At 33.1% G+C, this 24,591-nt stretch overlaps 2 protein-coding genes and 1 long non-coding RNA gene across 4 annotated transcripts; 1 reads left to right on the forward strand and 2 right to left on the reverse strand.

The window, feature by feature from the left end:
- Positions 1-253: 253 nt before the first annotated feature.
- Positions 254-5,097, reverse strand: LOC116403365 (sugar transport protein 14-like). Its single transcript, XM_031884306.1, has 4 exons — positions 4,499-5,097; positions 1,853-2,175; positions 1,132-1,761; positions 254-1,028 (listed from the first exon to the last, which is right to left on the reverse strand). The coding sequence occupies exons 1-4, from the start codon at positions 4,641-4,643 to the stop codon at positions 558-560; spliced, it is 1,569 nt and encodes a 522-aa protein (XP_031740166.1). The 5' UTR covers positions 4,644-5,097; the 3' UTR covers positions 254-557.
- A 9,468-nt stretch (positions 5,098-14,565) lies between these two features.
- On the reverse strand, positions 14,566-14,955 carry LOC116404122. The gene has a single exon (XM_031886357.1). The coding sequence runs from the start codon at positions 14,953-14,955 to the stop codon at positions 14,566-14,568; it is 390 nt and encodes a 129-aa protein (XP_031742217.1).
- A 5,842-nt stretch (positions 14,956-20,797) lies between these two features.
- LOC116403191 lies at positions 20,798-24,374 on the forward strand. 2 transcript variants are annotated; one of them, XR_004215816.1, is made up of 7 exons: positions 20,798-21,410; positions 21,560-21,636; positions 21,720-21,885; positions 21,977-23,227; positions 23,464-23,535; positions 23,718-23,898; positions 24,231-24,374. It is a non-coding gene; the product is annotated as an uncharacterized LOC116403191 (long non-coding RNA). The 2 variants fall into 2 exon arrangements; XR_004215815.1 differs by having other exon boundaries at positions 21,977-23,535.
- The last annotated feature ends 217 nt before the right edge of the window (positions 24,375-24,591 follow it).

Below are 24,591 nucleotides of genomic sequence, written 5' to 3' on the forward strand. Positions count from 1 at the left end.
TATTTTATAGTGTAATTTAACCATTTTAAAACATATTGTTGAGTTGCCTTTCCATCAAAGTAGCGAAAGCTGAATATCAACACATAGACAAAATGATTGACCTATAATAATTTCATTCCACGATGGATAATGAAGCAAAACATTAGAATTTAGAAAATAAAACTTATGTTTTTGAGATCCTGTTTCATTTGGAGTTGGGTTTGGTTCATGGTACCCAAAGAAACCCAAATTTGAGGGTTGTACGAAGAAGAAATTTTCACAATCAGAATCCATACGAAGTTTGTTCATTATTCCAAACCCAAATGTAAACTATTATAAGTACAACGTAACTCAAATCAATTGAGAACATGCAGAAAACATATATTTTATAATAAGTACATCCTAAAGTTGGATTTTACTTAGCTCAAGAAATTAGTAAAATAATATTTGATTGGATGGGATATACTTAATTTGGACCAGAAAACTAATGAACACAAAAGAGTAATTTAGTATAATATGCATTTTGTAAACTCAGTTACAACCATTTCTTTTGATTTCTGTATGCTTTGTTGTTGTTCCTACACATTTTGATTCCTTCGGCCATCTCCTTTAACATTCCCATTCACTCCATTTGCACCCTCTTTTCCAACAATTATCTTCCAAAACCAGTGATTCTCCCACAACAAATACACTTCTTCAATGGGAACCTGTTTAGTTTCTGGCAACAGGAAGAAAATGAAGCTGCTCATGATTACAATCAATCCAGCGAACAACAGGAAGATTCCGTACCGGAGATGGCACAGTGCTGCAAGGAAACACTGCGCTATCAAAGCCGTGAAAAGCATGTTGACACACACCACCATACTCTGCCCGGCTGATCTCGTTTCTAATGGAAATAGCTCGCTCGGCACCAGCCAACCAAGCGGCCCCCATGACCTTCCATAAGCCAACACAAATATACATATCACTATCACAAGGAAGATTCCAATTCCTTTTGGAAGCTCCTCCCCTTGTCCAAACTTAAGGGCTAGTGTCACAGCTACTGCGATCTGTAGAAACATATCATAGTGTGAGGACCTATTCCTGCTAATTATGATATATCACGTTAAAAATGAAAGTTGATTTAAAGGAGAAGTGAAGTTATGTAGTTACCAAGCAACATATCATTTCGGCTCCGGCTTCAAGGAAGAAAGCTCTTCTTCCAAACTTATCAACCAAAAGCATTGAAATGAAAGTAGCAACAACAAGGGCACCACTTGTGATGGTAGATGAATAAAGGGCTGCATCAGAACCAAATCCCAAACTTTGGAACATTACAGGAGCATAGAACAGAATGGAGTTCATGCCAGTGAGTTGTTGAAATGCAGGAATTCCCAATGCACCAATCACGAGTTGGGGTCGGTTTTTTCGCTTCAAGAGGTTCTTGAACGGGTGCTTAATCGCCCGTGCCTCGTTGCTAGCATCGATCAGATCGTCGAACTCAGCATCTACTTTTTTCGTCCCTCGGATTTTCTCTAACACAGCTCTTCCTTCCTCCATTTTGCCCTGCTCTACCAAACTGTTAGGTGTCTCAGGAAGGAAAAGTCCCCCAATGAACATCAAAGTTGCCGGGACTGTGGCCAATCCAAGAGACAACCTCCACCCCCATGGATGAATCTTATCAGTTCCATAGTTTATGAAGTTTGCAATCAAAATCCCCAAGCAGGTTGTCAGTTGAAAAAGCTGGTTAACCGCTCCTCGGATCTTCGCTGGGGCCATTTCGGATAGATACAATGGCACTGCCTGCAATTTATCATGTGGGACATAAGTTTTAAATGGTTCATGTTAGTTGTCTACACTACATAATTACATAATTAAGTAGTAGGTTTCTTACTTGGTTGCCAAAACCGATACCGACGCCGAGGAAAATCCGTCCAATGATCAGCATTTCGATGTTAACTGCAGCGGCATTGATCACGCCGCCTAAAAAGAAGCTGATGGATCCGACGAGGATACTTGCTCGTCTGCCTCGATTTCTTGTTACATAAGAAGCAGCAAAAGTGGAGACAAGACCAGCAAAGTATAAAGAGGAAGTGAAAAGTGTGAGAATTTGGTTGTCATATTTACAGTAATCTGTTTCTTTTAGATGAAGCTGCTTTCTTCTGTATACTTTTGGAAAAAATTCCTTGAGAAAATCATCCATGGACGTAACTCCACCTGAGTTTTTAACAACATAAAACTTCATCGTCATTCTTTTCCACATATTTCTAAATGAAGCATATACTAAAATACTATACCAATTTATAATTACCATCTGAATTTTGCTAATTTCACTTATAAGTTCTTTTTTTTTAACACCTTTCTACCCCCAAAAGAAAAAAAGAGAACAATTATTTTATGTTTTGAAAACAATATTTTAAAAGTTGCTAATCAGTTTTCCTTTTGTTTTTTTTTTTTTTTGGTTATATATATATTAAATTATCCTTATAAACACACTTTCTGGTTTTTACCTCTAAGTTGGAAATTGTTAAGTTTAACTACAAAAAAAAAAAAACTAATATTTTTTATAAAAAAATATTTTTAAAACTAAAAAAAAAAAAAAAAAACATCAAATTAAATATGATCAAAAGCAACTGGAAATCTTGGTTAAAAGTAATTGAAAAATCTGGCTAGGAAATAATACAATGATTGGAAAATCTTGTATTTAACTTTTTCTATCTAAAAAAATTAAAATATTATTAAAAGGAAAAATAGCAAAATTCTAAATTCTATAAATGAGAGTTATTGCTCTAACATCACTAAACTATCAATATCTACCTTTAATATAATTAAAAAATATTATATTTTAAAATATCTTTTAAAATAATATTAGCTCATGAGTAAAACATACCATAAATAAATAGAGAATGGTTAAAAATAACAATTTTTTCTGCAAAATTTCATATTCTATCAATAATAAGAGACACAATATAACAAAATTTTGGATTTTATCTATCATTAAAATTGGTTGAAGTATGGCTATCAATATCTATTATTTTTTTAAAAAAAACTTTTATCAAATTTGCTACTTTAGACCATTCTTCTTTAAAAAATTAATATATGTATGAAGTTTTTTCAGAAATAAAAAAAAAAATATAAATTATTTACCCTTTGCGCTAAAGAAACACACAAGGACAAAAACTCATTACAAAACATAAATAGTTGATTTTGATGATTATATATATATTATTTTGACTCTTAGCTTAGTTAGAAAATTGGAAGCGACACTTTTTGACTTCCTTCCAAAATGTTAGTCAATAATTTTAACCGGAAAATGACTCCGAAAAATGAAATCTAAAACTTATTTTTGTTCACAAATTTATGAACAAGTTTAAATGTTTTATTCTGTCCGTTGTAGGTTTGGTATCCAATTTCAATTATTCACATTTTTACACATTAAATAAAAACTATATATAAATTCACATTAAATTATTAATCTTAATTGAATATACGAAAACAACTGAACAAATATTTTACATTTGAACCTAAATCAAATATTTTATAGATTTGTAAATTATTATTTAAGTTGAAAAAAGTTAGTAGGAAAACAGAGTTATGTTATGTTAAAAGAATATTTGAATCCAAAACATCACTTTATAGATATTGGAGAAGTTGAGAGTCTCGTATTAGAAAAATAGGAGACTTATACTTTCTATAAGATTGGAGAGAATGGACATTTTTGGATTAAGAATAATAATTTTGAGTAGAGAGAAAGGGGAGGAAGAAAAGAAAGCTTCAACGTGCGGTTTGAAAAAGGAAATCATCAAAAGAGGGGATGAATGGAGAAGAAGAAGAAGCGTAAAGCCTAAAAGGGCCAGATTGAAACCAAAAAGGAAGATGTGCTTTTTTGACCTGAATATTGGGTAATTACGTAATTTTACTTTCTGATGACGTCACCTAAGTTCAAATAATACTTTTAGAATTTCCTTCTTATACTTTTTCATTTTTTTCACAGAAAAAAGAAAAAGAAAAAGAAAAAACTTGAATGAAAATTTTAGAATTTGAATCAAGTATAAATTTCGAATCATAAAACAAATAGGAAAATCATTAGAGCCCTATGTTGTCATATAGATATACCCTCCAAACAAAGTCATTTTCCCTCTATTTCGGAAATTTCTTATTTTTCATATTGCCTTCGTGTGATTTTATACACAGAGAGATCCACCAATAATAATAATGTGGAATTTAGAAAAGGATTTATGAAAACAAATTTATAATATGATAAAAAAAAAAATCTAAAATCTACAGAAATGCTGGAAAATTTATTCCTTTTTACCCAAGGGAAAGTTCCCAAAAGAAATCCAGTCTAATTTCAGAAGAACACATGTTGAAATTGAACAAGCAGAGATTTTGTAGGTTTGCTTTCTTTGCTTTCTGGTGAATTAATTAACTAGTTGTTGAAAAAGATTGAGATGAACAAAAACAACCCCCAGAAAAGAACTCTCCAAGAATTAGAATAAAAAGGTAGTTGTGTAGAAAAAAGAAGAAGAAGAAAAGATACCAGAAACTCCAAGATCATAGCCAAACAGTGATCCACCAAGAGCAGCAACAATGCAAGCGGTAACAAAATATGAAGTAATCCGATACTCATAAAGATGAGCTCTCTTCAATGGAGCTCCACCATCTCCAAATCCACCACCAGCCATCTTTAATTTCTCTCTCTCTCTCAACCTTCTCTTCCTCTCTTCTCTGTTTTATCCCCAAAAGTATATATATAAAATGAGAGAACAGCAGCTGCTACTGCTAATAGTCAAAACTCCAACCACCAATTGCGAAGATATAAATTATGGACACACACACACACACACACACACACACAATTTAAAAAAGAGAAAAAAAAGAAACAAGGAAGATTCAAAGAGACGATGGAATTGGGACCATGATTGGACATGTGAAGACAAGAGTTGACTATTTTTTTCCCTTAATTTTTCATTTTTCTTTTGAAATTAAGAAAATATGTTCCTTTTTCTTATCTTATTTATAGAGTGAAAAAACCTTGGGTTAGCCCCACCTAAATGATGACCAAAATCTTGGATTACCAAACACACAGCTGTGATTTCATAACCTATTACTGGATGATGAAACTTACGAGAGCTGTTTGAGTAAAATCTCCACTTTTTGTTCCCTTTAACTTCGCTAACTTTATAACTTGTAATTAACCAATCCCCAAATCCTATTTTATCTTTCTTTTTACTAACTTCATCCCTATCTCCATTTCATCTCCCCCAATACATTATTCTAATCCCCACAATTATCTTTTCTTTTTCGTTTTTTCATCTCCTCATCATCCTGTCGACCTCTTTTTTCTTAGTTCTTCAATTTTTAGAGCCAACCATCAAAATGTTACCGTTTTACTTCTTTTTTTTTTTCTTTATTATTTAATACCTAATTTCAAAATTTTACAATAATTTTAACTTAGATTTTTAATTGAATATTCTTTATTTTTTATTTTAAAATGTATATTCTCACTTTTCTATCTATAAACATTAATTTCAGTTTCAAATCAAATAATCAACCATTTATTAAAGTAAATTGTATAGCTTTTAGGATTCCTAAAAGTACACAAAGTAGAATAAAAATTTGAAAAGTATGTAAACTAAAACAAACAAAAGTTATTGAACGTGTTCAACCCACTTGTTGCACAAACGTGACTTTTATTTTAAAACTTGTATTTGGTGAGCACAACAAGTTGGGTTATATGTTTATTACGACTAATTTTGAATTAACCATCTTAAAAGTCAAATGTGAGATAATTGTAAATATAACAATTAAATTTACGCTATTAACACATATAACAATACTTTAAAAAAAAATTACAAATATAGCAAAATTTATAAACTTTTAAAAATATTGTTATATGTTTAATTATTATTGATAAGATTGCCATCCTTTCCTTTATTTGATGGAGATGGGTATGACCTTAGAAGAAGGATTCTAAGAAAACATATACAGAAAGTAGGGAGAAACAGAGTAATTAGTTCGGTTTTTGAAGGGCAACTTCCACAAAGTTATTGATTGTTGGATTGTACTCAAAGTTGTTTAGTTGGTTGGAAACTTATAGGATCTGGTTTTGAATAGTTGGATGGTGGTGTTGAGGTTTGGATTGTTTGTAATCATTAATGAACAGAATATGCAAAACTTGGTGTAATTTTTCATTCTTATTATCTCTAAAGGTGTTATCTCATATATGTTTGGAAGTATTGATGGGTAATGAATCTTTGTATGACTATGACTTGATTTTTAACATTTCCACTTAAGGGGTTTCTTTGCTTCTAATCTTCCAAAATTCTATAGTTTTATTTTTATCCATTATTAGTTGATTGCTTGGGTGATTAATTTGTGGTGTACTGTTGTTTGTTTGATTTTTTTTTGGAGGCGATCATCCTAGTAGGTTGTTAATATATTATTTGGGTCCTATCAAAAGTTAGAGAGATAAAAAGGATATCTAAACATAAAAAAAAATATCATCAATTTAATTCAAAATTAGTTTAAGTTTGATCAATATAATTTAAATTTCTTAAAAAAAAGTTAGTTGCCTTGTCTCTATTGTAGCTATCTATTGTTAATATAATATATGACCTTTGTCATGTGGGAGCAGATTACTATTTGTTCATGTTGTGTCTACCTATATGTGCTTGTTGACTTATAAAACCATTTAGAAAGAATCATTTCTAAAAGTAAGGACTTAAATAGAATTATTAAAAGCATAGATAACAAATTGAAATTAAATTCAAATAATACAAAGATCAATTCATCAACAACAAAGAGTATAGCTGTGACTTAAATACCTACCTATTTTCTTGGTGTCTTAAAATACTTACTCATTTTCTTGCAATCATTTTTCGTACAACCAAATTGGTAGATGATAAATAATGGGAGGTGAAACTTCTAATTTTAAAGGGAAAAATAAGTTAGAATAATTTGACTGTTTTAACTTTTAATTACGTCTGAATTAACATTAATGGTATATATATTAATTTTGGTAATTGAACATAATATTGATATGTGAAGATGAATGTAATGTGGACTGTACTATTATTATTGGGAAAGGAAAGTCCAATGATATTATCCATTGAAAGACTTTTCAACATTGACTGAAGAATCAAAATGATGTGTGGGATCTCATTCATTTAACCGGAGATAAGGAAAGATACATCTTAATTAATTCATTTTTTAGAAAAATAAACCATTCAAATGAGATGAGAGCTAAAAATCTACACTTTGAAAATACATAAACTAAAAGAACTTAAAAGTAACATATTTTAAAAAGAAAAATTTGAGATCGGTTTGGATTTAGTCTATAAATTAATATTTATAGATAATAATAGTTGTATCTGAGTTTAGTAATCTAGTGGGTAAGTGGTTGTATATACTCATCCATTATTCTTCTTTGATTATGTTTCCAAAACTGTTTTTGTTTCCTATCTAAATATTATACGTGCATATGAGTTGTTGGACTTAATAGTTTTAAATGGGGATTCAGATAAGACTGCACTTTTTAAAAAAAGAATTATAATCCTTCGAAAAATGGGCTTCTGATGGTGGCCAACAACTTGTCTCTTAATGAAGTTTCGTTTTCAAGAAATTAAATTCATTTTTTTTTAAAATTTAGTTTTAAATCAACCATTTGATTGTAATTAGCCACTGTATTTAAATAAACCAAATAAAAGATATACGAAATTTTAATTCATTTTTACTTAATTTTGTTTGATTCATCTACTTTCTCTTTATTGTAAACACATTTTTACTGAAGTTAGTTAAGTAATAATAAGGACAAATCTTTCGTCAGTCTCTCGTTGTATTCACACTCCACTCCATCTCAACCATCAACCCAAACAACTCCTTTATTTTAAAATGTTCTAGAAATACTCAATTTCAATTAAAAATGCGTCTAATGTTTCTGTACCGAATATTAATAAATTTTGTTAGAAAATGAATAGTATATATATAATTTGGGTGGAGTGTGAAGTTATATATCTATCCATAATATTGTATTTTATTCTAACATATTGAGTTATGTTTGGATTATGAAAACCAATTTATTAATTGTATTCTACTGCATTGTATTTGTTGTTTTTCAAAATGACTATGCTGTTTATCAGCTTTTATAATTGCCAATTGCACTAAGAAACAATTTTTTGTTTGTTTTTTCCTCCGTATTCTTGTTTTAATATACAAGTACACCAACTATTTTACTTATAATATAGCAAGATTCAATGATGAAAAACAAATATTGAATATGGTGGCACATAATTAAGAATTAAAAAAAGACTTTTGAATATAGTACTAAAAAACAGACTTTGAATTATATGCTCTTTAATTGAAATTGTTTGCCTAGATGATGTAACAATCTGCTGAATAGTTATCCTGTCTAGTAAGACACTATTTTTGGTGAATTACATATGTTCATGCCAAAATTCTATCAAGAAGACTTACCTGATCTACACATGTTTTCTTTTATAGTGAATTGTAATAAATTTTTTTATCAAGGATGATGACCTGCAAGGCAAGAAAAGAAAACACATTGTATGATGTTTGTCATAACAGCTTCCATGTTTAAGTTAGTATTTGAGTTAAGGATTAGAGCAAGCTAAGAGTAGATGAAAAAAGAACTTACCTCTATGTATGCATGTGACCCCTTATTTGTAATGCGATGGATTTGAGATTTCAAACCTAAAGAGGATTAGAAATAGTTGATTTGAATCGACCAAGGGGACTTGGACCAGCCTACGAGAAACAAATCTTATGGGATGAAAAATGATCTACCTTGGCCTCAACCTCTAAGGTACTACAACTTTTTTCGTTTAGTGAATGGAACGTACTATGATCTATTTAGGGCTTGAGAAGGTGATATTTTGGTCAAAAGTCCAAATCATATAACGAATAAAACATACTATGACTTATTTGGGCCTTGTGATGAGGATGGTTTTGGTCAAAATCCCAAACCATTTTCTCGTCGGTCAAGACTCAACCAAGGATGAGATCGAGGTAAGATATAGAATTTGAAGAGCAGGACATGTCAAATGCATGTTTTGGCCCATTCAACTAAGGAGATAACCTAATATAATTGGAAGACTTGGATAGAGATATCATAGGTCATATTCTACTATAAATACATTGTTCTTCCTTTAAGTAAGTAAATCGATTCAAATATTAAAACTCTCTACTTACTACACTTATACGCTTTTTGACTTAAGCATCACACCAATATAGAGAACTTTTCATCATGCAGATCACATTTTTTCCCTAATTACAAATCTACATTACTACTACATCTACATGAAGCATGTAGATGGTCAGATATGTTTTCCCCTATCTAGATTTTGGGATTAATAATATCAGTGATGCACATTAATCTATTAATGGTACTAGTGTATCTGCTTTTTTTTTTCTACCATTGTTATGCTCGTAAATAAATAAATGGAAATGACAAGAATTATAGGTAGAATTTTTCAAGAATGATTAAATATCTGCTTCCAAGCTAAGTCTAAGCTCTCATTCCATTCTCCTTTTATTCATATTAATTTTTCATAAGTTGTGAAAAACAAGTTTAAATCTAATTGTCAATTACTTAAGGTTGAATTGTTTCAATAAGAAAATTATAACCAATTCAATTTGAAATAAGACTTGGGAATTTAAGCGTTGAAAAGAAGAAATCTAAGGACAAAAAGTTAATTTATTTGGAAGTGAGGATTGGTATGGTCATTTATTCTCCCTATTATTATTTCCTTTCTTCTTCTTTCCCCCTGTCTTTGGAAAGTTCTCACCTCTCACACCATTCTTTGGCACTACCACCTCTCGACCGCCGTGGCGCTGCTTGACTCATCGGATGACGACCAACAAGCCTTGCCATTTGCCGTCCTTGCAAATTTGAAGGTTGAAGTTTCCACGTCGTTGTTGCCCAATTCGCGTTGCACAACCAGTACTTCAACACCCGCCCCTTCAGCCACCGTGCACGCCAACTCACTGGAAATCAACTCAAAGGCTATTCACATTCATTCTCCACTCAAATCTGCCGCTTAACGTAAGATCAATTCGGGTTGTTTTAAGGTGCTTGTTTTTTATTTCCCATTAAGTTTCAAGTTGATTTTCACAATACCTATTATATTTTGATGTTAGATTCAAATTTTAGAGGAGTTTGGGCCATTGTCTAGCCATTCAGAAGCTTGAAAATTAGGAATTTTGGCATAATTTGGGTAAGATGCTAAGTTTTTTGGAGTCGATTTTGAGTACCCATCTAATCTTAGTTATAGCATTGAGTAACCCGTGATGGTAGATTCTTAATTTTGAACATAGAAAGTGGTTAGAATGTTGTCCATTGAAGTTAAGAGTACTTTGCTAAGTTCTTGGTAAGGTTTGGAGTAACTTTATAGATTTGTTTCTAGAGTTCTTGAATGCCCATTAAGTTGAAGTGTTAAAATTGAATTATGCAAGATACTTAGATCCTAGAGTTGAATGTTAGAGGTTGAAAATGCGTTTTTCATTAACTTGGAGTTCATTTGGGTGTTACTTATATGAGGTTTGAAATATAAATAGTTTGGATGATCTTAGGAAGTGTTTAAGTTGTTTGACTCATGGTAATATAATGGATATAAATTCCAAACATCATCGGTAATAGGGTTAACGTGAATCTACATAAAAGACCTGTTGAGTTTTAACTAAGTCGGATACTCATGGGGTTAAGTATTTAGATTTCAAGTCTAAGGGTTCATAGGTGAAAAGTTTACTCTAATCTATGGCAACTGAGAATTCAAAACTTTAGAAACATAAAATTGGTTGAGTTGGCCTTGTATGAAGTGTTTTGAAAATTAATATTGTAGCCTTGTGACATGTGACGATAATTGATGTGACCTTAATCGTTGTTTTAGGCCAAATTGAAGTGGAAAAAACATATAATCACGGGGGATCGAATCATTGATAATGAGTGGTTTATTTTCAAGTATTTTCGTTATAAGTTTTTAGATGTTATTATAATCTGCTATGATTGTGACAATTACCCATATGATTGTTTTATGATCCATATGTTAGAAGTGTTTTCGAACATGATTTTCAGTTTTTCATGAACTCTTGTATTTTTGAACTGTGGTTGAACCCAAACTTACCAAGTAAGATTTAGATGACAACTGACTTCTAAAATACTCATTGATTTATTATTAAACTTAAAGGATTTCTAAAAGTATATGTTGATATCTAGGGATTAAAAATGTGTTTTTAACCATGTTTGGTTTTAAAATTTATAAACATGTGATGTTTATGAAATAATGTTAATGATTTACCCAAAGGCTACGTGAATGTGTTTAGTAGCGCCACCTATGGTTGTTAGGGGGTTTCGGGGCTAAGAGGTCGTGACTAGAGATCCGAGAACCTGAGCTTAGGTGAAGACATTGATAGGATGATTGTGATTTGACTTCGGTCCTAGCTGAACCCAGAATGGATGGTTCTATGTACACATAGAAGCGGATATGGAGGTTGTTACTATGGTAGATGCTAAGTATGAGTGAGCTTAGTTTGACCGTGTGTTTCCTTGTGAATATCGATAACGTATGAGCGAGTCTCACTCGTGTATTTAGTATTCTATCATGGTTGGATTGGATGAAGGTTGTTACTGTGGCAGGTACTAAATATGTGTGAGCTCAGCTTGGCTGCATGTTTCCTTGTGGATATGGATCATGTGTGAGCTATTTTCGGTCGTGTATTTAGTATTCTATCATGGTTGGATTGAATGGAGGTTGCTAATGTGGTAGGTGCTAAATATTGCGTGAGCTCAGTTTGGCTATGTGTTTTCTTATGGATATGGATCATGTGTGAGCAGTTTGGCTACGTGTTTTCTTATGGATATGGATCATGTGTGAGCTATTATCGACCCTGTATGTAGTATTTTATCATGGTTGGATTGGATAGAGGTTGCTATTATGGTAGATACTAGATATATGTGAGCTCAGTTTGGCCACATGATTCCTTGATCATGTGTGAGCTATTCTTGACCATATATTTGGACGCTCGGCTATGGTAGACCTTATATGGTACATGTTTGTTGGCGAATACTTGCGGTTTATGGTAGTATATGATTTTAACATTTTAGTTAGTATTTCATTGTTGATGTCATATTTAAACAGTTTGAGAGCATGTTTCACGAGCTTTTACTTTTAAAAACATGTCACTAGCACACTGAGTTTTAGCTTACATTTTCAATATTTTTCTTCCCCCAATAATGGTCAAGGTCCAAGCATTCGTTGAGCTTCTCATCACTATTTGTAGATTCTCATTTCTTTTATAATCTACTTAAGTTTTGTATTGTATTATGAGGTTGTCAAGGTGGCAAGGTTCATGCTATAGATATGTGTTTGATAGATCTATTAGTGGACTTCAATCCTTTTTTAACTACATTTTTAGTTGGATATAAACTCTGATTGAGATTCTAGACTACTTTGGATGAGTGTATGGTGAGACACACTCGATGTACTTTTTGTGTTTGAAGATTTCTTATACATAGAAGTGAAAAATTCTTCCATTTTCAAGTTTGACTAACCCATATTTTAGGGAAAATGCTACCAAAATTTTCATAGAATTTCTTGAAAAGTGTTTTATTAATCTTACATTTGAAAATGAATGTTTTTAAAGAGTAAATTCACACCACAATCTAGGTTAGAGGAGAAACCTAGAACGAGTGTGACATTTTGGTATCAGAGCATGATTTTGGAAAACTTAAGGGGGCATTTGGGGGAAGGAAAGGAATAAAGGGGAAAGGAATATAGAAAGTGGGGAATTATGAAAAGAAAATGATTATTATAATTCTTGTTTGAGGGAAGGAATAAGTAGAAGAAATATAGGGGATTGAGATAAACCTTGTTTGGGGGAATAATTATATGGGAAGAATTATGACAAAAAATTATTATTATTATTATTTAATTTGTACTATTGGGGTGCCTTGCATAAGACACACATATCAATCTAATGCTCCCGAATGATGCACAATAAGTGACCGTACAACACCTGCAAGACACACTTCCCAATAGAAAATTAACAATTTTCCCTAAGTCCAATCGAAACATCTTATCAATCAATCGATCATAATACAGTCCAACTATATCAACGTATAATCTTCTCCCTCAATACATTAACAATCAACCTATTCTTTTTGCTTAGTGTCAATCAGTATCATATCGACACATCATTGCTTAGTGTCAATCAGTACCATATCGACACATCAGACCGACTATGCAATCATCATACCCCTCAGCTCACCAGTACACTGCTACACTTTAGTATAACCTATACTCAGTCAGACGACAATCACAAGTTCATGACCACATCTCTTACAAACACAAACTACAATTGTCATCCTATCTACATCCATATATATATATATATATATTACCAGACAATCACAATATGCATTCAACATCAAGTCTAAGTCAATCCATGTATATATATATTTCCGGTCAATCACGGTATATATTCAACACCAAGTCTACATTCATACGTATATATCGTTTTCGACATCTCTACTCAATCAGAGATAACTATACACTCTGGCACAATTCAAAACTAATCAGAGATAACTATACACTCAGCACAATTCAAAACTATAGATGAGTCTAGTGGTAGAGAGTCCCTTACATGACTTGTATGCAAGTTCTTCAATCCAACTATACTCAATAATTCAAATCCTAAACATAAATAACATGAGAATCAACATCTTTCTAAATAATTTCATCTATTCAATTTACCCTATATGTAAACTCCACAACTTACCCAAAAAGTGGAGGGTCGAACTCAACTCAACCCCGTTTGAAACTCAAGGATTCGCCCACTGATTCAATGTATGCCTTCTAGGTTAAAGTATTTTTTTTCAATGATTACATCCAATAGTTAACATTTAACGATAAGCACGAAAGAAAAAAAACAACGGAACCCACAATTTATCCTTAACTCAAATATTTTCACCTAAACCCACAGTAAGGCAGGAGCAGCGATCGAAGAATAATCACGCATGATAGGAAGGGAACCCACGCCGCTGGAAGGAGACGCACGCGCTGCCTCACAATCGATCGACGAGCTAACGCCGCGGCTGGGCTTCACGAATGGAGATCGGTGCAGACAAAACTGAACAAAGGCACGACGGTTGCGGATGGAGAGGCGGTGTGGCCCGACTGGGTTTCGCCGGACGGGATTCGCTCGGCTAGTGCAAGGCGACGGCAGAGAAGGATGAATGGAGAAGAAGAGGGAGAGGAAGCAGGTGGAGCGGCCGGCGACTAGGGCAAGAAGAAGGAGAAAACGAAGAAGACGGTGTGGGGGGGGGGGGGGGGGGGGGTCGCGTATGTGAAGAAGAAAAAAGATTTTCCCTTCTTTTATATATAATAATAATAATAATAATAAACAATAACTATTATTATTACTACTTCTATTCATCAATAACCAATTTTCTTTTCCTTCAATCCTATAATATAACAACACCCCACAAAATTTAAAATCTTTAAATAAAACTGCAAATTGTTTACAATAAAATACCTTAAAGTTCGGATGTTACATTCTTCTCTCCTTAAGAAACTTTAGTCATTAAAAGTTCTAATCCTCGAACAACTTTGGGTAACAAGCCCTCATATCATCTTCTCGCTCCCATATTGCCTCTTCAACTTGGTGATTTCGCCCCAATACTTTCACCAATGCAATCCCTCTGTTACGAAGCATTTTTACCTCTCTAGCCAGAATCTCAACTGGTTGCTCTATATAGCTCAAATTCTCATCAATCTCTAATGATTCATAATCCACTACATGAGATGGATCTGTCACGTACTTCCTCAACATCGAAACATGGAAAACATTATGAACTGCGGAGAGAGATGGTGGCAATGTAAAACGATATGCCACAACACCAATTCTCTCTATAATCTCAAAAGATCCAACAAAACGAGGACTCAACTTCCCATTCTTTTCAAAATGCAAAACACCCTTCATAGGTGCTACTTTCAAGAACACTTTATCTCCCACCTCAAACTCAAGATCTTTCCGTCTCACATCAGCATAACTTTTCTGTATACGCTACGTTGTTTGCATACGTGCTCTAATATTTTGAATAGCCTCATTTGTGGACTGAACCAACTCAGAACCCATCAATCTCGGTTCACCAACCCCATTCCAACAAACAAGAGATCTACAACACTTACCATACAAAACCTCAAATGGTGTCATGCCAATAGTAGCCTGAAAACTGTTATTATAAGCAAACTCCATCAAATGCAAGTGAGAGTCCCAACTACTTGGAAACTCTAATGCACAAGCTTGTAGCATATCCTCCAAACCTTGGTTCAAACGTTCAGTTTGACCATCAGTCTGTGGATGGAAAGTCGTACTGAAATCTAACCTTGTGCCCATAGTAGGCTGAAATCCCTTCCAAAACTTGGAAGTAAAACGTGCATCCCTGTCAGAAACAATCAATACAGGCACCCCGTGAAGTCTCACAATCTCGGTCAAATATAATTGTGCCCACTTACTAGCAGTATAAGTGGATTTCCCTGGGACGAAATGTGTCGATCTCGTAAGCTTGTCTACAACAACCCAAATCACTGTGTAGCCCTTTAGGATTCTAAGCAGTCCTGTAATAAAATCCATAGACATATTCTCCCATTTCCATTTTGGGACGCTGAAGGGCTATAATAAACCTGCTGGTTTCTATCTAGGTGCTTTAACCTGCTGGCACACCAAGCACCTACTAACAAACTCTGCCACTTCTTTCTTCATATTACGCCACACCAATAGACTCGTTTAGATCTTGATACATTTTCGTACTACCATGATGCATAGAAAATGGGGAACTATGAGCTACATTGAATAGATTAGCCTTAATTGCAGTGTCTACTGACACACACAATCGCCTCTCAAATGAAAGTCCATCAGAGGATATGGAGAATCCATCAGCTTGCCCTGTTTCTACAAGGTGATGCTTCTCAACAAAATAAGAATCACTACCCTGAGCATCAATAATCTTCTGCCTCAAAGTTGGTTGCACTGCTAACTGAGCTAATTGTGAGGTATCTGAAGGGATAAAAGCCCTATGATAGCGAAATAATTTAAAAAATTGTTTCTCAAATTAATTTGGGAATCTTAAAATACAGGTATATTGGCAAAATTTTAGAATCAAGATTCTAAATAAATTCTAAGCATGCTTTTAAAGAATAATATACAAGAACTTACTTTAGATGACGTCTCTGAATTTACAAATCAATATCTAAATTGGGACACCACCTGTCGGAGACCTTCCTATCCTCTGGAATGAAATTGGTTTGTGGGAACCAATTGAGATGAAAAAAAGTTTATAGATATTTGAGAGAAACTCTTTTCTCTTAATGAACTTTGACTTTTTTCTCTTAATGAACTTTGTTAAAAAAAACTGTTTTCTTCTAGATATTTATAGCTCTCTTTCCTTCTTGGAATAAGAAAAGAAGTGGAGAGAATCATGAGATTCTTAATATCAAATCTACTAATTAATTAACAATTAATCAATTAGTTAATAATTAATTAAATTACATTTAATTAATATTTCATTCAAATTTTATTTGAATAAATATCTCTCCAATATCTTATACATTATATATTAATATAATTAATTAAATCATATTTAATTAATATCTCTGTAATATCATTTTATAAATTAAATTAAATTAAATTAAATTAAATAAAACTAAATTATTAATTAATTCTCCAATTAATTTATAGTTAAGTTAAATATAAGATATTTAACTTAAAAAATTTGAATCAAATTCAAATATAAGTTTCTCTCATAACCAATAATTTTAATATGAATCCAATTCACATTAATATTTGAACTTATTCAAATATTTTATCTTTCATAAATTAATTTTGAATCATATCTAAAATTAAATTTATAATAAAATTTCACAAACTTTATATTATAATATATCACTATACATTAAACTAATTCCCTAAGTATATTTGAACATTTCAAATTACAATCAATATAAATAAATCTCAATACCCTTTACGAGCTAGGAAGGGGACCTAATGGACCTACAGATCATAAGCTACAATGATATGAGATTAATTGGCTAAACTCATTAACCACATTAATCAATATTCGTTAACTGTGTGTACACTCCACTAAAGACTCACAGCTGAACTCTTCTCACTGTAGATATATTTATGTGTCCACGGATATAGACCAATAACAGTAAGTTAGTCCTTCACGAGTGTTCGTAACACCAGCTGGGTCAATTTACCGTTTTATCCCTGGGTTACCTCTAATCCTTAAATACCAGTGCTCCTCCAATGAACAACTTGTTTATGGTCCTACTAATAAACAAAAATCCCTCTTGTGCCATGGAGAGGGTAGAGACCTTTGTTCAAGACCTGGAGACACCATTTAAGGGAACACTCATCTACTTAACCTAAAGTAGGGAATGAGTGAATTCCATCTTGTGTAATTATGTTCCCAGCTCCCCACTCGATCTTGTCTCCAAAATGATAAGCTTATTGAGTTGGAGATCTGGTGACTCTCACCTGTACAAATCAAAGGACAATCCCTCGTGAATAGGAGTTCATAACACACTCAGGATTAAGACTAAGTTACCTAGGTCATCCTAGTGAAATAGAAACTTAACTAGTTAAAGGAGTTACATCTAGTGGTTACTAATTCGTGGTCCGATCTTATGCAAACTCATTGCATAGGATACCCTCACTCGCATGTCAACTACATGAACACGTTGGATCATTGCTTTGTATCAAATACAAAGTGAGCCATATCAATATTGTTACCAGGATAAGGTACCCAGCCTTATCCCTATACTATAGACCCTTTAAGCTTATTTTGAACATCGATCCCTATATGTCTCTACAAACTGTTCAAGACTCATTAAACAACTTAGGATGTTAGTTTATTGGATTTGAGCTCCAAACAAAAGGAGTCCCCTTCCTGGTCAATTGAGTCAAGGGAGTAGCTATACGAGAAGAGTCATCCACAAACCTCCGGTAATAACCTGCTAAACCTAGAAAACTACGACCTCACTAACTGTAGAGGGTCGAGACCAACTGGTAATAGCTTCAATCTTTGCAGGATCCACAAAAACTCCCTCACTAGATACCACATGACCAAGGAAAGCCACATGCTTCAACCAGAATTCACACTTTGAAAACTTAGCATAAAATTTATTAGCTCGCAGAGTCTCTAAACCTTTATGTAAATGCTCATCATGTTCAGTCTCTGTCTTGGAGTAAATCAAGATATCATCAATAAAAACTATTGCAAAAGTGTCTAAGAAATCCTTAAACACTATGTTCATCAGATCCATAAATACAGCAGGTGCATTTATCAATGCAAAGGACATTACGATGAATTCATAATGTCCATACCTCGAACGAAAGGCAGTCTTAGGAATATCATTGTCTCTAATCCTCAACTAATGATAACCTGAGCATAAATCAATCTTAGAGAATACAATGACTCCTTGCAACTGATCAAACAAATCATCTATTCTGAGCAGTGGATACCTATTCTTGACTGTCACCTTATTAAGTTCTCTGTAATCAATACAGAGACGCATCGATCCATCCTTCTTCTTCACAAACAGTACTGGTGCACCTCAAGGGGACACACTAGGTCGAATGAAAACCTTGTCTAGTAACTCTTGTAACTGTACTTTCAGTTCTTTCAATTCACCGAAATACAGTGGCTAGTTTGAGATGTGATTCGACAGGATCACTTACAACCCGACTCTCCTTTAGGGTGATTCCTTCAAATTCCCCGAGAGCCCAGATGTGTCCCTACGGGACCACTGGATAGTGTGCATTCGGGAGCACAATAGTATGCGGTACCTTATTCCAGGACTCTAACGAGAGGTTAACAGACACATAGTGAGACTATTATGGGTCTCTTACCGAGTATAAATTTATACTAACTCTTTTAAATGTTTAATTTTCACGTAAGGGTAGAGGCAAGGGCAAGCTGGTAAATGATAAGAAGAGACCGTTGATCGCCGTAGGGAATAGTTCAGTTTTCTTCCGCATTTGTATTGAAGTAATTATATTTTTCAGAGATTTATTCAGAACTCCGGTTCAATTATTTTAAGTATTTCTTTTATTTTTATGGGTCCAAACTAGTATTTTGATTAGTTATTTTAATTATTTATTTATTTATATTATTTAAAGTTTTTCTTCAAATTTTAAATTATTTTCTTGTATATTTATAAATAAAACTCTATATTTATTTAAATAATAATGACCTCAACTTACTAGAAAAGTTGGGTTGTTACAATTGGTATCAGAGCCACAATTTTTAGATTTTGTAGACTTACTTACGATGTAAGTCTTTGATTTTTACCCCTATGGTTGATACAGTCCTTTGTCACATGCCAGATATGCTTTATGATATAAATTTATGTTTTGTATTTATGACTTTGCCTGAATTAAACTAGATAAGTATGATGGTTAAGAGTGAATTTTGTTGTAAAAGACTTTTGGTGGTGGAATTTAGGAAAAATGTCACCACACAGAAGTGTTCGTAGAGGTGGTAGAGAAGGTAGAGGAGGTAGAGGAGCTAAACATAACCAGCCTGAAGGACAATCTGAAGGACAACCTGCTGTTCAAGTTGTCGATCCTACTGCACCTATTACAAAAGCAGACTTTGCTGCCATGGAGCAAAGGTACAGAGATATGTTGTTTGAAGCATTGGCACATAATCAGCCCGCCCAACAGACCCAGACCGATTTTGTTCAGACACCGACGACAGGTGTTCAGATCCCAGCTGCAGAAGTTCAGACCCCAGTTGTAGCTTAGCACGTATCGGACATGCTCTCAGCAAAAGCCAAGCACCTGAGAGACTTCAGGAAGTATAACCCTCAGACCTTCGATGGATCATTGACAAACCCCACCAAGGCGCAGATGTGGTTGAGTTCAGTGGGGACTATCTTTTGCTACACGAAGTGTCCCAACGACCAGAAAATTCAGTGCGCCGTGTATTTATTGACTGACAGAGGCAGAGGCTGGTGGGAGTCCACAAAGAGGATGTTGGGTGGGGATATGAGTCAGATCAACTGGGAGCAGTTTAAGAAGAATTTTTATGCCAATTCTTCTCCGGTACAGTGAGAGATGCCAAGTGCCAGAAGTTCCTAAAGCTGGAGCAAGGCAATATGACCGTTGAGGAGTACGATCAGGAATTCGACTCGTTATCCCGATTTGCACTTGAGCTAGTAAGAATTGAGGCCGAGAGAGCCGACAAGTTTGTCAGAGGCCTTAAGTCAGAGATCCAGAGTTTCGTTCGAGTCCTTAGACTAGCTATTGAAGTATGTACGTAAGTGGAAGCAACCCATAACAGTTATTAAAGTATATGATTTTCTTAGGTAATTTGGATATTACCAACATTTTATATAAATATTTTCAGAGTTAGCTCTTTCATTAACTAGTTGACCAAGAAGAACTCAGAATTTATGTGGATGAAGATTGTGAACAAAGTTTTCAGGAACTAGAGAGACAACTTGTTTTCATTGCCTATTTTACACTTCTGATACCTGATGTTGTGTTGGAAACTTACTGTGATGTTTCTCATCAGGGTTTAGGTTGTGCTCTAATGTAGAAAGATAAATTGATAGCTCATGATGTGGGAGTAGCCACAGTAGTGTTAGCATTAAAAGTGTGGCGACACCATTTTATATGAAGAAAAGTGTCATATTTTGATAGATGATAAGATTTTAAATGATATCTTTGGTCAACGGAGTTAAATTATACATAGAGGGTATGGTTAGAGTTGATCAAGGATTTTAACCACACCATTGATCACCATCTACGAAATTGAATGTGGAAGTTGATGCCTTGAGTAGAAAAAGGCAACCCATCCTAAAATTTTCTTGAAGGCCACAAGTTCTTCTTTGTCTTGGAACAAAATAGCATTGTCTCCAACCTCTCTCGGTTTCCTCTCATTGTTCTTGTTCTTCTCCTTGGGACTTTCATTTCTCCAAGTTTCAATCAATCAGTTTGTAATTTTCCTTTAATTTCTCTGTTCTTATTTTGATTTCGACCTCAATTTTTCTAGGGTTTTAAATTGTAGCTTGTGGTGTGTTACATTCCAACCTAAAGAGTTCTTCCTCGTTTGTTCAAAAAAATCAACTTTCTCTTCTTTATTATCTACTAGTGTAAGTATTTTTTTGCTTTCTTTCTGTTTATTGAATCTTTGAGTTTCTACATTTTTGGGAATTGGAATTTTTTTTTGTTATGTTTCTTTCTTTATTGAATCTTTTTTTTCTTTTTATTTGTTATGTTACTAAGGCTACTGGAAAAGTTTCTGAAAGTAGGTTGTCCATGAAAAATGCTATTGTTTCAGCAGACAGCTAAAATTCATCTGATTTAGTGAATAAACTGGAGGCACAAAGTAAAGGATTATGGAAGCTAAAAGATGATCTGAAAAAGTATGTGATGAGTGGCGAGTGGCGGGAAATACTTGAATCTAATGACAAAAATTATGTTATGTTAGTTATTATAATTATAATGACAAAAGTTATTATTTTATCAACATTTTTCCTAGTTCTGTTATTATAATTACTGCTTTATGGAGCAGGTTCTAGCGGTTTCGCGTGTAATGGTTGTCTGGCAACCCATTGGCATGACAATGAGGGTTTATGATATGTGTCACAGGTAGTACCCCTCTTTCTTCTAATTGATCTATCAACTGCAAAATCATTATATTTCTAATGTCTAAGATATCCGTATATTTGAAGAAGAGAGAACAATTTGGAGCACCATTAGCAGCTTTTCAACTTAACCAACAAAAACTTGTTCTCATGCTGGGAAATATTTCAAGCAACATTCCTCATTGGTTGGAGACTTTGCAAATTATATGAAAAGGGAACAATGATTACTTCAGGCCAAGCTAGCTTGGGAAAGGTTAGAGCTCAGGGTTATCCCAAATTAACTTGATGAATACTAATTTATTACCCACTCCTTAATCAATATATGTTTCTTATATTGGCATCAGGCATGGATCACTCTGAGAGCTAGAGAAACCCAATAAGATGTGAGTTGCTTGGAGGCAATGAGATTTTATCAGACTTTCTAGTTGCAAAGGTTTGCAAATTTACTCATTTCTTCATTTACAACATATATTGATGGAACATAGTTTCTGATTGAAATGTGAGTTTTAAAGGGTTAAATGTTTTGTCCATGAAAAACAATTTTTCTAAGAACATTCATAAAACAAGGGAGGCTTAGAAACCAAGTTTATAAACATTACTAATTTGGAGCATTAGAGAATAACTGTTTTTGCTTTTTAAAATTAAGCTTATAAACATTACTTCTATAAATAATTTCTATAAATAATTTCCTTGTTTTTTTATCCACTTCCTATCAATAATTTTAACAAATCTTTCTAAAATTTGGTCAAAAGATTGAAAATAATAATAATAAATAAAAAACTAGAAATGTCAATTTTCTGAAGCTTTGTGATTTATTTGTTTGGTATATTTGTCAGACATTCTTTGATTTGTTCATACGTACAACATCAAAATATTGGTAACTATGGGAGAGAAATAACTGGTGTTGCCAGTTTCAACACATTACCCTGCCTATTTATGTTATACTAGCCCGCCTTTTGACTTGGCCAACGGTCTTTGTTGAGTGAGTTGCAAATACTATAAATCTTCAACCCTTTTTCTTAATTTTTTTTTTCAATTATAACAATGAATTTGGGGTAGATATCACTCTTCAACCCTATTTATGTTATACTTTTTATATCACCATTTTGTATACTTTGATGTCCTCTCCAATTCTTTTCCTATGTTTTTCTTTTCAAAGTTCCTTAACACAAACTTTATGTAGGTTGGATTTTATGATCGGTATCTGCAGATGTTTTGCAGATGTTTTTCTTATATATTCCCCTATCTTAGTTATAAATAGGTCAAGTTTCTTGAAACTAATGATGCACTTAAATAGGAAGTGAATTTTTGTTTTCAGGTTCATATGTAAGATTGATAGAGAGGGAAAAGGGGAATTTTAGTTGTAAAGAAATTTTCTTCTCCTAATATTTTTTTTTTTCTCTAAGCTTCTTGAACAGAACTAGTCATATGATTTTTCATGATTATAATTTTGTTGCTTTATTTAATGGTACATGAAAGAAGATGTGGAAGAATCAAGGTGTCATTCTTTATCATTATTCTTTATGTCAATCTGATTTTTATTCTGTTAGCAAGAGAAGATTACCAAATGGACCTAATCCAATAATCCATAACAGGTACTCAATAATGCCTCTTCTAATTTACTACATTTACATATGTTTATCTAATTTTTCCTTTTCTCCTGCTCATTGAAAGTATTGTCTTTGACCTTTTTCTAAGTGTCTCTTTTTCTTTCTTTTAATTTTTAATCCACTAAAGTTGGTTGGTGGGTTTTACGATTTCTCTACAATTCTGCAAATTTGTATCATCTTGAGGAAAAAACTTAGACCATATAATCTTCTCCTCAAAAAAGGAAAATTAACACGAAGACCTTGACTGCCCAAACTTCAATTAGACGAAAGATAAATGGACTGAGAATTCATTAGTAAGTTTATCAAACATTGCTTTTATCTCTTTCAACAATCATTATTAGTCGTTATTAGTTTCCTCGTTATTAGTCGTAATTACTACTGATGTAGTTGTTTATAGTGTGAATTTTAACTTTTTCAATGTTTTTGTTAGCTGCCACTATGAAAGTTTCTGATTTCTTTTGTTCTAACATATTAGATAGCTGTATTCTTGGCCTATACTTTTTACTTTACACGGATAGAGGATAACATGAGATATACACCATTGACTCATATTCAAGCTTCAATGAAAGCTATCTTCAACGAAACTAAGCTTGACATCCCTTAATGAGGAGGAGGGATTTGGTCTAGTAGCTGATTGCCGTCCTACTTCTATCAAGGTTTATTATAATATATTATTTGCACTTTATTTTTTTCCAGTATTCTTACGCATTTGTTCTTATTTGGTTTTTGAAGGATAATGTCCAGGGCAGTTATTGAGTTGAATATTTTCTGTTTGGATCCCAATAATAAAATTTATTTGCTTGTATTGATTACTTTCTGCTAAGTGATCAATTTATATTGACAACATATATGAGCTACGATTTGTCCTCTCAGGAGTATGGTTCGCCTTAATTTTAAATATATGACAGTTTTTCTACTCCCAAGATTTGGATGATGTGTAGTTATTTTGTGTTAATTTTTCTCGTCACACTCTATCATTTGTTTTCAGGTTTTGATGAAGTTGACCAATGACAATCATGTTGGCTGTCAACAAATTGCTTCATGTAGAGGACTAGAAACTATGAGTTCACTGATTGCCAACCATTTCTACTCCCAAAATTGATTCGTTTTGAAACTCAAATTCGAGACTCAATGTATGCACTTTTTATCCATTTAAGGTGGATCCACCTTAAATGGATAAAAAGTGCATACATTGAGTCTCGAATTTGAGTTTCAAAACGAAAAACATCAATTTTGTATATTTGATTTAAGTAAGATAGTATATTTGACATGTATTTAACGCCATGTATACCATTTATTAATATATTTAATAAACAAAATGTTCCATTTTCTGTTTTCTGTTTTCTGTA

This window comes from Cucumis sativus, chromosome 1, assembly GCF_000004075.3.
Source record: "Cucumis sativus cultivar 9930 chromosome 1, Cucumber_9930_V3, whole genome shotgun sequence".
Classification (NCBI taxonomy): Eukaryota; Viridiplantae; Streptophyta; class Magnoliopsida; order Cucurbitales; family Cucurbitaceae; genus Cucumis; species Cucumis sativus.